The sequence below is a fragment of the Tupaia chinensis genome, unplaced genomic scaffold (assembly GCF_000334495.1).
Source record: "Tupaia chinensis unplaced genomic scaffold, TupChi_1.0 Scaffold139785_1, whole genome shotgun sequence".
Classification (NCBI taxonomy): Eukaryota; Metazoa; Chordata; class Mammalia; order Scandentia; family Tupaiidae; genus Tupaia; species Tupaia belangeri.
Window position 1 is genome coordinate 29,697 of NW_006199665.1, and position 15,902 is coordinate 45,598.

Below are 15,902 nucleotides of genomic sequence, written 5' to 3' on the forward strand. Positions count from 1 at the left end.
GATAAACAGCCTTATGAAGAGAAGGCTGCTAAGCTGAAGGAAAAATATGAAAAAGATATTGCTGCATAGCAAGTTACCCAAAAGCCTGATGCAGTAAAAAAGGGAATTGTCAAGTCTGAAAAGAGCAAGAAAAAGGAGGAGGAAGATGAAGAAGATGAGGAAGAGCAGAAAGATGAAGATGATGATGATGATGAACAAGTTGGTTCTAGCAGTTTTTTCCCTTGTCTATAAAGTGTTTAACCCACTTGTACACAACTCACCTCTTTCAAAGAAATAAATTGAAATATAAGGCTGTATACAACTTGTTTCCAAACTGTGCAGTTTCTTTTTTTGTATAGTTAACACACTACTGAACATGTTTTTAGATAGCCGTATCCAGGTACTATTTTCAATAGCAACTAACCTTACCTGGTATAGTATGGGGCTTTTAAATTAGTGGGACCAGCAGTTAGCATAATGGCTATGTTGCTGGACTCTCATGTAGTTGACTGCGGTTCGAGTCCTGGACCTGGTGGCTTAAACTCACGCTGGGCGCATGTGCATGAGTGTCCAACATCCCGAGAGGAGGATAGAGAAGGGATTGTGGTGAAGCCATCCCCCTTGGGGGGATGATTTCTTGCTTTCTGTGTCTGTGTCTTGCTCTGTCTTTCTGGTGAGTGCATACGCCCTATAGCAAAAAAAAAAAAAAAAAAAAAAAACTCCCAAAAAAATTTTAAAAAATAAAAAAAAATTAGCATGGAAATTTAAAGCAGGTTCTCATTGGTGTGAAGCATAAATTAGTTATATATGGGCTAGTAGTTTTTTTTTAATCTTCAGTTGTCTTTGATGTAGCTTATATGAAATAATTGTTCTGTAAAATGAATAGCACTCTATAATTGCAAAAACAAAACAAAACAAAAGTTGCAGAGGTTTTGTTGACATTCTGAATGCTTTTAAATAAATAAATACTTTTCCGCCCTCTCTTAGTGTTGTAATCCTTTTCAGAGGTCTAAAGTTTTCTTCTTGAGGGAAAGCTAATCTTTTGTTTTTTTAGAGGTTTTTGCTATAGGGCGCGTGCGCTCACCAGACAGACAGAGAGAGACAGAGAGATAGAAAGCGAGAAATCATCCCCCAGGGCGGATGGCCACACCGCAATCCCTTCTCCTCCATTCTCCTCTCAGGATCTTGGGCATGCATGCACACGCTCCCAGTGTGAGTTTTAAGTCACAGGGTCTGGGATGTGAACTGCGGTCAACTACATTGGAGTCCAGCGACATAGCCATTACGCTAACTGCTGGTCCCAAACGAGTTTGATTTTATGACAGATTTCGTGTGCAAACAGCAGCACAACAGAGTAAGTTGTTGACTTGATGGAAACCCCGTCGAGAGAAATCAACCCCCCAACTTCCTCGATGTGAATTAAAAAACATTCCCTTAGACACAGTATCTCACTTTTAAGATTTTGAAAGGTTTGAGAACATGGAAACAAAAGTAAACTAAAAACTTGTAAAAAAAATTTTTTTTAAATTGCTGCCACTTCTTTTTCCTGTTTTTGTTTCGTTTTTGTAGCCTTGACATTCACCTCCCTTAAGTAGTTGAATTATCTAACTAACTTGGTCCTTTTTGTTGTTTGTTTTTACTCCTTATTTTCTCACTTTCTCCAGTGCTCAACTGTTAGATATTAATCTTGGCAAACTGCTTAATCTTGTGGATTTTGTAGATGGTTTCAAATGACTGAACTGCATTTGGATTTATGAGTGAAAGGAAAAATTGCATTAGTTGGTTGCATGAACTTTGAAGGGCAGATATTACTGCACAAACTGCTATCTTGCTTCGTTTTTTAAACTATGCATTTGAGTAATACTTGTTAATTTATTCTATTTTAATTTGCCAATGTCGATAAAAAGAACTATAAAAAAATTTAAAAATTTAAATTAACTCCATCACATAAGGCAAGAAAATTCCCTGCATTAATGAAATCTAATTTTTTTTGAGAGGTTTTTGCTATAGGGCACGTGCGCTCACCAGACAGAGAGAGACATAGAGACAGAAAGCGAGAAATCACCTCCCAGGGGGATGGTCACACTGCAATCCCTTCTCCTCCATTCTCCTCTCGGGATCTTGGGCACACATGCACACGCACCCAGCGTAAGTTTTAAGCCACCGGGTCCAGGACGCAAACCGCGGTCAACTACATGGGAATCCAGCGACATAGCCATTATGCTAACTGCTGGTTCCCAATGAAACCTAATTTTTCAAAGGAGCAAATCAAAAACTATAAACAAAAACACATTATAGGGAAGTGTTTACATACTATAAATTTATTACAAATCACTCATGCAAATATGCTGTAGATTGGAAAATTTTTTAAGTTACCTAATAATACCATTCACTCAACTCATTATTGATTACACAGCACATTACAGACAGAATTATGTCACTTCAATGTTTCAAGAATTAGAAATCCAGTCTGGAAATCCATCTTAAGACCTAGTAGAAGGGGACCAGAAGATGGCATTGATGGTTACGCTGTTGGCATGGTTTGAGTTCAGGACTTCGTGGCTTAAAACTCACACCGGGTACATGTGTATATGTGCCAAAAATCCTGAGAGGAAAATGAGGAAGAGATTGTGGCATGGCCAACGTCCTGTAGGGGGGAGGGTAATTTCTTGCTGTTTGACTCCCCAGTGAGTGCATGCACCCTGTAGCAAAAAAATCTCTCTCTCAAAAAAAAGACGGGGCTAATAAAAGACAACATGCTTATTTTCAACTTGTATACCATTTTTCTTCTTCTTCTTCTTTTTTTTTGGAGAGGTTTTCGCTATAAGGCATATCTGCTCGCCAGAGACAGAAAGCGAGACATCATCCCCCAGGGGAAATGGCCACATCGCAATCCCTTCTCCTCCATTGTGTAACATTTCTTTTAAGGATGTATATTCTCAAGCAATCTAATTAAATTACAGTCCAAGACTCTATGAATATGACTTACATTTCAGACTTATGTACACTGCTTCATCTCTAAAGGATACCCTCCATGTTCTCTTTCATGGCTTCGACCATAATAAGGAGGATTAAAGGTTTTCTCACACAACAGTAGTTCTCTGCTTGGTATTTTCCAGCATGGTAAGGTCTGTGATAACAAAAGCCTTTCCATATTTTTTTTTCTTTTGAGAGGTTTTTGCTATAGGGCGCGTGCGTTCGCTAGACAGACAGAGAGAGACTGAGAGACAGAAAGTGAGACATCACGCCCCAGGGGGGTGGCCATGCTGCAATCCCTTCTCCTCCATTCTCCTCTCAGAATCTTGGGCACGCACGCACACGCGCCCAGTGTGAGTTTTAAGCCACCGGGTACGGGACGCGACTATGTGGGAGTCCAGCGACATAGCCATTATGCTAACTGCTGGTTCCCCCTTTCCATATTTTTTCTTCCTACAGGGCTCCCACACTTGCCAAAGACAGGAAAAAAAAAGAAAAAAGAAAACACTCCTGCTGCCAGCTGGTGATGTTTTGGTTAATATGGCGGGAATCACATGGTCAACTGTGTAGTTCAAGTCCTAGATCTGGCAGAAGAAAAAAGATGATGGGTATTTGCATGTATGTCCAAAATCCCAAAGGGAAAATGGAGAAGAGTTTGTAGAGTAATCATTACCTAAGCAAAGGGGTGCATTCTCACCTTCTCTATCTATAGATGCCCCTCCAATGAGAGCACATGCCTTTATTAAAAAACTCATGGGGCACAGTCACTCCTCAACCTCTTCTCCATCTCTATAACTTCTTGTGATTTTGGTCACATATGTGCCATTTCACTAGCAACTCCATCTTGGATTCAAACAGTGCTCAACCGTGTGGGATGCAGCTTCTTTAACCACTACTCTACAAGGTAGGCCTTTATTTTTAAACTTATTCATTTTCCACATCCTTTAAAATAAACAGTTCTCTTCTCACAATATATACTGAATAGTAATATATTGTGCTGTCATAGAAACTGTGTGTGATAGTGGAAACTTTTCCACATTTTTCAGAGTTTCTCACCAGTATGAACTCTCTCATACCTTTGACAGTAGATGGAAAAGCTGAACGCTTTTTTCAACATTCCTAATACAGATGTGGCTTTTCCTAATAAACAATTCTTTTGTATTCTTGCAAGGATCCTGAAAAACTAAATTTACCCACATTCCATATATTCACAGAGAATCTTCTTGCCAGTGTGAATTCATTCATGTCTTCAAAAGGAACTGGAGTAATCAAAGGCTTTCCCACACATCTCACAGTTGCATGGTCCATCCTTATATGCATTATCAGCGGTATGGAAACTTGAGAGATATGCAAACACATTCATACATTCCATTGTAGAGCTTCTTTTCACTGTGTTCTTTCATGCCCTCAAAAGCAACTGGAATGGGAGTTCCGGTTGTCCATTCCAAACTGTGGCTGAGTGTGAGTTGTGTGTTGCCAGTTGGGGCTGGTTGCTGAGTTTTACTGCCTTTGGATGCTGCTGTTGATATGGAAAAGATTGAGGAACAATTTGCAAGTCTGCACATTGTTCAACGTTCTTCAGGAGCTAAAGAGCCCACTTACCTGCTTGGCATAGACACATCAGAGACAGCACAAACAGAAAAGGGAAGCTTGGTTGCTGTTTTATGTTCTAACAGATCAATCAGGATATATGATAAAGATTAAATATACTATGAGAATTTAGTGCATATCCTGGACTTCTTAATGGAGTTAAATTTGCAAGTTCCTGTGACCATGTATATTCAGCATGTAGCGATGGCACTATGAAATGTTGGGATGCTCGATTAGCCAGTGATAAACCTGTTCAACTATTCAAGGGATATCCTTCCAACATTTTTATTAGTTTTGATATCAACTGTAATGATCATATCATTTGCGCTTGTACAGAATAAGCTGATGATGATGCATTATTGGTATTTTGGGATGCAAGAGTTAATTCTCAAGATTTGTCTACTACTAAAGACCCACTTGGTGTGTATTCAAAGACACATAGTGATGATGTCACTCAAATATGTTTCCACCCCAGCAATCCCAACATGATAGTCTCAGGTTCAACTGATGGCCTGGTAAATGTATTTGATATTAGTTTGGATAATGAAGAGGATGCATTGGTTACAACATGTAACTCAGTTTCATCAGTGAGCTATATTGGTTGGTCTGGGAAGGATTATAAACAGATTTACTGCATGACACATGATGAGGGATTTTGTTGGTGGGATCCTAATCATCTGGATACTGATGAACCAATTACACGTTTGAACATCCAGGATGTCAGAGAAACAGTCAATGTGAAAGAAGGCATTTTGGACTATTTGATTGGTGGCCTGTATCATGAAAGGATGGACAGTTTGTTATTGGAGGAACCAACACAGGAAGAATTCACATAATGAACTGTACTACATCAGGACTGGTCCATGTGACTAGCCTTCGAGGAGAGCATGCTGCTACAGTCCGTTCTTTCTGTTACAATATAGGGGATGATTCTTGGCTGACTGAGGGAGAAGATGCTCAGCTGCTACTTTGGAAACCTGGAGCTATAGAAAAGACCTTCACCAAGAAAGATAGCATGAAAATAGCATCCACTGTGCACCAGCGAGTATAAGTTCACAGTAATGATTCATATAAGAGAAAGAAAAAGCAGTGATATTATATTAGAAGTATACTTGGTAGGTTTTATAACTTCAAGTAATTATTTTAATTTGCTACCTGTGGTAGATCTGTTTAAAGCTTTAGGTAAACACAAGCCAGTTAGTGAGCAGTTCTGGACAAATGTTGAGAAAGGTCTAATTCAGGTCTCTATGCATTCTAAAAAAATTTAAAGCCATGATGAGTATAAAACCAGTGAGTTGAAAGTAAAATTACATTCTTCATTTTAAAAACCAATCTGTTGGGAACCAGCAGTTAGTGTAATGGCTATGTCGCTGGACTCCCACGTAGTCGACCGCGGTTCGTGTCCCGGACCCGGTGGCTTAAAACTCACGCCGGGCGCGTGTGCGTGCGTGCCCGAGATCCCGAGAGGAGAATGGAGGAGAAGGGATTGCGGCGTGACCATCCCCCCTGGGGGGTGATTTCTCACTTTCTCTATGTCTCTGTCTGTCTGGCGAGCGCACGCGCCCTACAGTGAAAATCTCTCCAAAAAGAAACAAAAACAAACAAACAAAAAAAAAAAACAAAAGAAACCAATCTGTTGAGTTAGTGTATGGGTTTAAAGAAATAGCTATGGTAAGAACTTTCAAGAAGTAGATAGCTGGTGAGATTTAATTTAAAAAAAAGTTTCAACTGTGAAAAAAAAAAGCAACTGGAATGAGAAAAAGATTTCTCATGTTTACACTCATAATTTCTGTCCTGTGTGAGTTCTTCCATAATTGTGAAAGTAGATTTCCACATTGCTCACACTCACAAGGCTTCTCACCAGTGTGCCTTTGTTCCCTACATTTAAAAGTGACTGGGCTAAGGTAGCTTTCCTGTTGTTTACACTCATAGGATTTCTCTCCAGTTTCTTTTGAGCTTTTCAAAAACTAATGGACTGAGAAAGTATGTTTCCACACTCCTAAAACTCAGGTATCTATTCTGTGCAAATTCTTAAATATATTCAAAAGTAGAGGAAAGTAGCATGGCTAACACACCTTGTGTTCCTATCCTGTGTTATTTTATGTTTTTGAAGACTGATTCATTGAGGCTTGTCCACTTATGTAGACTACAAGGCTTTCTCTACAGTGGAAGTTTTTCCATGTCTCCAAACATGACCAAGCTGAGGCTCTTCCACATCACGTTGAGTGTTTCTAACCTGTGATGAGTACTTTCAGAACAGAACTGGGATAGAGAGGCTTTCCCATATTTTTTGCATTCATAGGGTTTTCATCAGTGTATTTTTATTTTATCTTATTTTATTTTTTGAGTTTTTTCCGCTATAGGGCACGTGTGCTTGCCAGAGAGACATAGACAGAAAGCAAAAAATCACCCCCATGGGGGATGGTCACGCTGCAATCCCTTCTCCTCCATTCTCTCGGGATCTTGGGCATGCACGCACACACACCTGGCATGAGTTTTAAGTCACCAGGTCCGGGACACGAACCGCGGTCGACTACGTGTGAGTCCAGCGACACAGCCATTACGCTAACTGCTGGTTCCCACATCCAGTGTATTTTCATGTGCCTTTGGATACATAAAAGATGAGCAAAGGCTGTCCTACACCTGTTACATTCATAGGTCTCACTCCACTTCATGTAGTTTTGAACACATCAAAGACACTGCTTACATACATATAGTTTCCCTCCACTGTGACTTGTTTCATGGTCTCAGACACAAGAAGAACAAAAGTAGGCTTTCTGACATTAGACACACTCAAGAGCTTCTTCCAGCGTGCTTTCATGGTTTCTAATAGAACTGGGGAAACAAGACTTTCCCACATTTGTTACATTCACTGTGTTTCTCTCCTGTGCAAGCTCTCATGAGTTCTTAAGTATATAGAACAAGATAAGGCATTCAGGGGCTAGCAGGTGGCATAGTGGTTAAGGGTACTAGACTCCTACATGGCTGACCATGAGTCCCAGACCTGGTGGATTGCTTTCTCACTCTCTCTCTCTGATCATATTAAAATAAAGTTCAATAAAATAGTTCTTTTAAAATATAAATGTAAGGCTTTCTAACATGGCTTACACTAATAGTTTCTCTCCTGTGTATTTTATGATTTTGTAACTACGTAGGAGACTCCCACATTTACATTAATATAGTTTCTTGCCTGTGAGAGTTCTTTCATGATATCTTAAGTACATTAAACAAGAGAAGGGTTTAACACACTGCTTACACTCATAGGGTTTCTCTCCTGTGAGTTCTTTCATAGACTTGAAAGGAACAAAACAGAGAAATGGTTTTCCCACATTGCTTACATTCATAGGGTCTCTCTCCAGTGGATCTTTTCATGCTCTCAAACAACAGGAACGAGAGGTTTTCCCACAATGGAAACACTAAGGGCTTATATCCAGTGTGAGTTCTTTAATAGTTTCTAACAGAAATGGGAAAGGATTTCCCACATTCCTTATGGTTTCTCTCCAGTGTGAATTTTTCCATGTTTTTAAACACAACTGGGAAAACTAAAACTTTTCCCACATTGCTTACATTCATACGGTTTCTCTCCAGTGGATCTTTTCATGCTCTCAAACAACAGGAACGAGAGGTTTTCCCACAATGGAAACACTAAGGGCTTATATCCAGTGTGAGTTCTTTAATAGTTTCTAACAGAAATGGGAAAATAAAGGCTTTCCCACACCTCTTACATTCATAAAGTTTTTCACCACTTTGAGTCTGTTCTTTCAAACATTACAGAAACAAGAGAAGGCTTTCCCACATTGGAGACACCTACAGAGTTTCTCTACACTGTGAGTTCTTTTATGGTTTGGAACAAAACTAAGAAAACCAAAACCTTTTCCATATATCTTACATTCGCCGGTTATATCTCCAGTGAATGTTTTCAAAGTCTCAAACAGACCATGCACAAGAGGATTTCCTGCATGTGGACAATCATAGGTTTCCCTCTTTCATAATCTTAAACAGAACAAGGAGAGTTTTCCCACACAGGACACTCATAGGCTTTCTCTCTAGTATGAGTTCTTTCATGTATATGAACAAAACTGAGGCAAAGTTTTCCCCACATAACTAAACTCACAGGGTTTCTCTCCAGTGTAAGTTTTTTTCATGGTTTTCAAATACAACTGGGAGGACTAAAGACTTTCCAATATGGCTTACATTAAAAGGGTTTCTCTACAGTGAGAGCTTTCATGCTCTTGAAAATAACAGAAACAAGAGACAGTATTCCCACATTTGGGACATAGAGTTTCTCTCCAATGTGAATTCTTTCATGTCTGAATAGGACTGAGATGACCAAAGGCTTTCCCTCATACCTTACACTCATAGGATTTCTCTCCAGTGTGAGTTGTTTTATATTTTTTAACATAACTGAGACAACCAGAGACCTTCCCACATCCCCTACATTCATAGAGTTTTTCTCCAGTTTGAGTCCTTTCATGCTGTTGAACACAACAGCAACGAGGATAGGCTTTTCCACATTGAATACAAGGAAAGGATTTTTCAGTGTGAGTTATTTTGTGCTTTTGAATAGAACCGAGACAACCAAAGGCTTTCCCACATACCTTACACTCAAAGGGTTTCTCTCCAGTGTGAGTTCTTTTATGGTTTTGAATAGAACTGGAAAAAATAAAGCTTTTCTGACACTGGGGATAATCACAGGACTTCTTTCCAGTGTGAGTTTTTTCATGGTTTCGAACAGAACTGAGAAAACCAAAGGCTTTCCCACATACCGTACACTCAAAGGGTTTCTCTCCTCTGTGAATTCTTTCATGATTTTGAAAATAACTGGAAGAAATAAAGGCTTTCCCACACTGGGGACACTCAAAGTGTTTCTTTCCAGAGTGACTTTTTTCATGGTTCCTAACAGAACTGAGGCAACCAAATGTTTTCCCACATACTGCACATTCATGGGGTTTCTCTCCTATATGAGTAATCTCATGCTTTTGAATACAACTAGGAGAAGCAAAGCCTTTCCCACACTGAAGGGACTCGTAGGGTTTCTCTCCAGTGTGTGTTTTTTCATGTAACTGAAATGGATTTTGATAATCCAAAGTTTTCCAACAGACCTTGAAGTTACAAGGTCCAACTCCACTTTGGGATTTCATGCCTCTTCCCACAGTTTCGTAGGAAATGAAGGTTCTTCTATTTTGCTGATGTTCATGTGGTTTCTCTGCACATTCCTTACAGTCATATGGTTTCTGTCCTCTATGAGCTCTCATGTGCCTACTAACAGATGAATGAGCCAAGTCTTCCCCACAGGCACAGCTCTTACAAGGTTTAAATCCAGAAGGCAATTGTTCATCCTGGTGGTTGTCTGTAATATGACTGATGGGTTTTCCACATGGACTGTCTTCTATTTCATATAGTTGCTGTAGCACATAACTTTTATAAAGAATAAAAAAAAAAAATCACTAGAGATTTTAGGATAAGTTCTTTATAAAATAGTAAGCACTAAACAAGGCCTGCAGGTGGCGTAGAGGTAAAGGCACTGGATACCACATGGCCAATTACACTGTTTAAGTCCTAGTCCAGGAGCCTAGAAAATCACACTGAGTTCATATGCATGTGTGCCCCAAATCCTGAGAGGAAATGGGAAGAGACAGGATTGTGTGGTGAACATTCACCTTGGAAAATGATTTCTCACTCACTCTCTCTCTGGTGAGAGGCAAAAGAGAGTTGTAGAGAAAAACAAACAAAAACTAAATATCTCTTGTGCCTTTATCTGGTAATATGGAGGGTTAAGACACTTAATTTTTGATTTTCTGTGTGTTCTACAATGGGTCCCAACTACTTTTACTATAGGGAATATGTGCTGTCTGGAGAGAGACAGAGAAAGAATGAAAGTGAGAAATTAATCCCTGATGGATGGCCATGCACAATCCCTTATACCACATTCTCCTCTTGGGATTTGGGTCATGTACCCATACACATCTGGTCTAAAACTAAAAGTATAAACTCAGCCATGTGGGATTCTAGCCATCTTAACAGCATGCCACAGGCTGGCCCTATATACACTTTTATAATGCTCTTTACAAGAAAACTGTTTAGCAAGTCCCAAATGTTTATATCACATTGAGGGAGGGATTTCTTTTATTTCTTTTTGGAGAGGTTTTTGCTATAGGGCGTGTGTGCTTGCCAGAAAGACAGAGAGACAGAAAGTGAGAAATCACCCCCTAGGGGGATGAACGTCAGAAATCACCCCCCAGGGGGATGGCCACGCCACAATCCCTTCTCCTCCATTCTCCTCTTGGGATCTTGGGCACGTACACAAATGTGCCCGGCATGAGTTTAAGCCACTCGGTCCAGGACTCAAACCACAGTCAACTATATGGGAATCCAGACACATAGCCATTATCCCAACTGCTGGTCCCATTGAAGGAGATATTTTCTTAAAAAATCTGTAGGAAAAGGAAGCTTGAAGCTAGGTTTCCTTTGCTTGTGTCTAAATTTCATGACAGGCATGCAAAGGATATTGCTTTCTTTTGTGAGTGCAGATTACCTTAGATTATTCCAGGCATTTTGATACTGATCTTCAATACTCTGGTCTTCCAAGTTTCTCCCTAAAATATACACCCAGAAATTCTATGAATTACAAAAGTATTTTTAAAACTTAGATTCTAAGGCCAGGATAAACTGTAACTCTGTAAAATTTTCCACAACAGTATTCCCTTTTCTATGCTGAAAATTTTGAGGCATTAATGCTTAAAAAGACACCTGCTCTTTAATTAAGTGAAAGAATGCTGTCCTGTCATCCTTACCAGTAAAGTACAGGTTCTTGATGGTTTCACACATCACATCTCTGTACAGTTTTTTCTGTGAAGAATCCAGCAAAGCCCACTCCTCCTTAGTGAAGTTCACAACCATATCTTCAAAGGTCACTGAGTCCTAAAACATCACACATGTGTGAGGGAAGAAGGCTGAGATTGACAGCACTGAGAATCTATACTCAATTCAGAAGAAGTTCACAGGATGCTATGGACTCTAAACATTCATTCTATAACTTGGTAATCAGAATTTTTCATCTCTGTGTGCAATCATTTTCCCTCACATACCAATTATAATGCTAAAACTGGGCCAGCAGGTAGTGTGGTGGTTAAAGTGGTGCATTCTACATGGCCAACTGTGGTCAGAATACTAACTCAGTGGCTTCAAAAACATGGTAGGTGTGTGTGTGTGCGTGCCCAAAATCCCACAAGGAGACTAAAGGGACTGAGGTGTAGCCATGACCCCTGGGGAGTGATTTATCATGTTCCCTGTCTCAGGCTCTGATAAGCACATGTCCCCTGTCGTAAAAATCTAAAAAATGGGACCAGTAGGTGGTGTGGTGGGTAAGGGAGCTAGACTCCCATATGGCTGACTGTGGTTCGAGTCCAGGACCTGGCAGCTTGCTTTCTCTCTCTCTGTGTCCGTCTCTGGTCAAATTAAAATAAACAAATAAAGTTCTATAAAATAATTCTTTAAAAAATCTTAAAAAATTATACAGCAACACTTACAGCAAAACTCATATATTCAGTTAAATATTAGCAAAATACAAAAATCCATGTTGTGGGATACACAGAGTTAAAATGTCCTACCAGGGTTAATCCAAATGTCTCTCTGCACAACAGATCTATAATACTTGTGATACTGAAGTCCTATCACCCAATGTACAGAGGAGGATATCACTGTTTCTGAGACTGCTTACATACATGTGTGTGTTCATTAAGCTTTTCATATGCTGTAATATAAACATTTGGGCCAGAAGGTGATATGGAGGTTAAGGCACTGGATAACACAAAGCCAGTTATGTGGTTAGATTCCTAGACCCAGTGATATGAAAAATCATACCAGGCATGTAGGAATGTGTGCCAAAAAATCCCTAGAAGAGTATGAAGGAGAAGAGACTGTTGCATGCTATATTCTCTGGGGGTGATATCTCAATCTCCCTGTCCCTTTCTCTTTCTCCTGGTAAATGAATATATCCTACAGCAAAAAATTAAGAATAAAACTTTAAAAAGGGACATTTTGGGGAGCCACAGATAAATACATTTTTTCACAGAACAGTTGAGAAAATCTTCTCATAGAGGAAAAAGAAGGAAGCCATGAAAAACAGGACTGGCAAATTCAAATACATGAAAATTTAGGAAGATAAAATATAAATGAATAAATACGGCACATTCAGAATATAGAAAAATGAGAGTGTACAAAGAAATGAGTGAAGTAGGATATTTCAAATTAAGCATAAGAGCAAAAATAAGCCCATCCATTAGAGCACAGCAAGTGATCAAGACCCTAGCAAAGACATATTTATGCATGTGTGGGGAGGGACTGGTGACACTCTCTATTGCTATTTCCTGTACCTTACCACGAATACATCCCGGCAATTTCTCGCCAGAGAATTTATTGTGCATTTGCACTTGGAGAAACATACGAAGTGATAATCATTTACATATGTGAAATACAACTGACAGTGCACTAGAAGCGAGCTTAGTAAAATGGTAGTCAGCTTCTCCAGTCACCAACCCTCCAAAAAAACAAAGCAAAATGTTCACAAACAACTGTCAGAATCCTAGAAAACCAGAACCAGCAGATGGGGTAATGGTTACATCACTGGACTCTCATGTAGTCAACTGAGTTGGAGTCTTGGACCCAGTGACTTAAAACTCACACCAGGTGCATATGCATGTGTGCCCAAAATCCCAAGAGGAAAATGAAGGAGAAGAGATTATGGTATGGTCATCATTCCTGGGGGTGGGGGGGTGATTTCTCACTTTCTAACTCCATTTCTCCAGAGAGCACACTGCCCTATAAGAAAAATCTGCAAGAGAAAGCCTAGAAAACCACTATTGTAAATGTTCTGTTTTTAAACTTTTCTTGGTTTTGTTCCTTCACTGGCTTCAATTTAGCATTTCAGGTAATTCTATTTTCCACCTAACCTATTCCTGCCTAAAGGAATAGGTCACTTTCCTTCTCACTATCTCTGTCTTTCACACTCCATGGTGAGGGGACATGCCAAAAGGAAAAAAATCTCTTTACAAAAGTGGAAAAACCTCCTGAAGGTTTTTCGTGGGCTTATCCCACCTCTTCACACACAAGGTGGCAGTTTAAAGATACAAGTCCTAATTCACAGGGTAAGAACACTGTCTTTTGTTTCAGATAGATTGAAATGGGTCTTATTTGCAACTTATTCTGTTTCTGTATTTCACGGTGTCCAGAAGCTCTCTGCAGATCTGATACAGGAGCCTCTTCTCCTCAAATCTTTTCCTTTTTTATTTTTTGTTTTGTTTTAAAGAGAGATTTTTGCAGGGTGGGCAGGTGGCATGGTGGTTAAGGATGCTGGACTTTCACAGGGCCGACCATGGTTTGAGTTCCAGACCTGGTGGCTTGCTTTCTGACTTTTTCTCTCTCTGGTCAAATTAAAAATAAATAAACAAATAAATAAAGTTAGGTAAAATAATTTCTTTATAAAGAGATTTTTGCTATAGGGTATCTACACTCACTGGCAAGACAGAGAGAGACAGAAAGTGAGAAATTACTCCCAGAAGGGATGGCCACACTTCAAACCCTTCTCCTCTGGTCTCCTACAGAGATTTTGGACACGTATGCACGCGTGCCCAGTATGAGTTTCAAGCTGCTGGGCATGAACTGCAGTTAGCCATGTGGGAGTCAGGTGATGTAACCATTATGCCACCTGCAGGCCCTGAAAAAAGCTTCTATTTTTTTTTTTTTTTGGACCTTTAATTTTAAAGAAATTGTTATGGGGCCAAAAGGTGGTATGCTGGTTAAGGCACAATACTTCCCGCATGGCTAACTGTGGTTCGAGTCCTGCACCTGGCACCTTGCTTTCTCTCTGCTGAGCACACATGCAGTACAAATTAAAATAATAGTAAATAAAATAAATCATTCTTTGTTTTTTTAATGGGAGATTCTTGGCATAGGGCATGTGTGATTGCCGGAGACAGAGAGATAGAATGGGAGAAACCACCACCCCCCCCAGAAGGGATGGTCACACCACAATCCCTTCTCCTCCATTCTCCCCTCGGAATTTTGGATAAGCATGCACATGCGCCAAGTGTGAGTTTTAACCCACCAGGTCCAGGACTCAAACCACGGTTGACTACGTGGTAGTCCAGCAACATAACCATTATACCATCTGCTGGTTCAAATAAATCAGTCTTTTGTTTTGAGAGGTTTTGGCTATAGGGCATGTGCGCTCTTCAGAAAGAGAAAGACAGAGACAGAAAGCAAGAAATCACCCCCCAGGGGGGATGGCCACACAGCAATCCCTTCTCCATTCTCTTCTCAGGATCTTGGGCATGCACGCACATGCACCCAACGTGAGTTTAAGCCACCAGGTCCAGGACTCAAACCATGGTCAACTACATGGGAGTCCAATGATGTAGTCATGCCATCTGCTGGTCCCTCAATAAACCAGCCTTTAAAGAAATAAAAAGTTGGAACCAGCAGTTGCTTTCTCCCTTCCTCTTTCTCCCTTTCTCTATATCTCTCTCTGGTCAAATTTTAAAATAGCAACAATAATAGTAAAAGTAAAGTGAAATAACTCTAAGAAAAAAAAATGAACTTAGACATGAGAGCCAAGGGGTAGGCAGAAGGGGCGCTGCCTGGGAAAAGCTGAAGCCATATGGTAAAGACCAAGGATGGTATCCCAAGGTCTGAACCAGCAAGGGGAGCCAGTGAACCTGACTGCCTCCAGGGATGAGGTGAGGATGGAAGCATAGCTTTCTTTCTCTGTCTCTCCCCCCATGGAAATAAATACATAATTTCAAAAAAGAAAATGAATTGGGCCAGCAGGTAGCATGGTAGTTAAGGGAGCTGGACTCCCATGCCGCCAATCACGGTTGGAGTCGTGGACCTGATGGCTTACTTTCTCACTTTCTCTCACACACTCTGGTCAAATTAAAAAAAAGTTAAAACAAAATAATATATATATATTTTTAGAGGTTTTTGCTATAGGGCTCTTGCGCGCCAGAAAGAGACAGAGAGAGGGAAATCACGCCCCAGGGGGGATAGCCACACTGCAATCCCTTCTTCTCTTGGGATCTTGGGCGCCCAGCCTGAGTTTAAGCCACCGGGTCCTGGACTTGAACCGTGGTAGACTACATGGGAGTCCAGCGACATAGCCATTACGCTAACTGCTAGTGCCAACAAAATAATAATAATTATTATTTTTAAAATTATTTATTTTATTTTGTATTTATTCATTCATTTATTTTTTAATTTGACCAGAGAGACAGAGGTGAGAGAGAGAGGAAGTGAGAAAGCAAGCCACCAGATTCAGGACTCGAACTCTGGTCGGCCATGTGGGAGTGTCCAGCGACTTA

At 40.2% G+C, this 15,902-nt stretch overlaps 1 protein-coding gene and 1 pseudogene across 1 annotated transcript in view; one reads left to right on the forward strand and one right to left on the reverse strand.

Annotated features, from left to right (window-relative positions):
- The first annotated feature begins 4,421 nt into the window (after positions 1–4,421).
- LOC102494859 (WD repeat-containing protein 89-like) lies at positions 4,422–5,638 on the forward strand (annotated as a pseudogene).
- Positions 5,639–11,076: 5,438 nt separating this feature from the next.
- Positions 11,077–15,902, reverse strand: part of LOC102495256 (zinc finger protein 124-like) — a 5,998-nt gene continuing 1,172 nt past the window's right edge. Inside the window, exons 2-3 of the mRNA XM_027765866.1 lie at positions 11,340–11,466; positions 11,077–11,141 (exon numbers count right to left, since the gene is read on the reverse strand). Of these exons, the coding sequence (XP_027621667.1) occupies positions 11,077–11,141; positions 11,340–11,466 (192 nt within the window). The remainder of the gene's footprint in view (positions 11,142–11,339; positions 11,467–15,902) is intronic.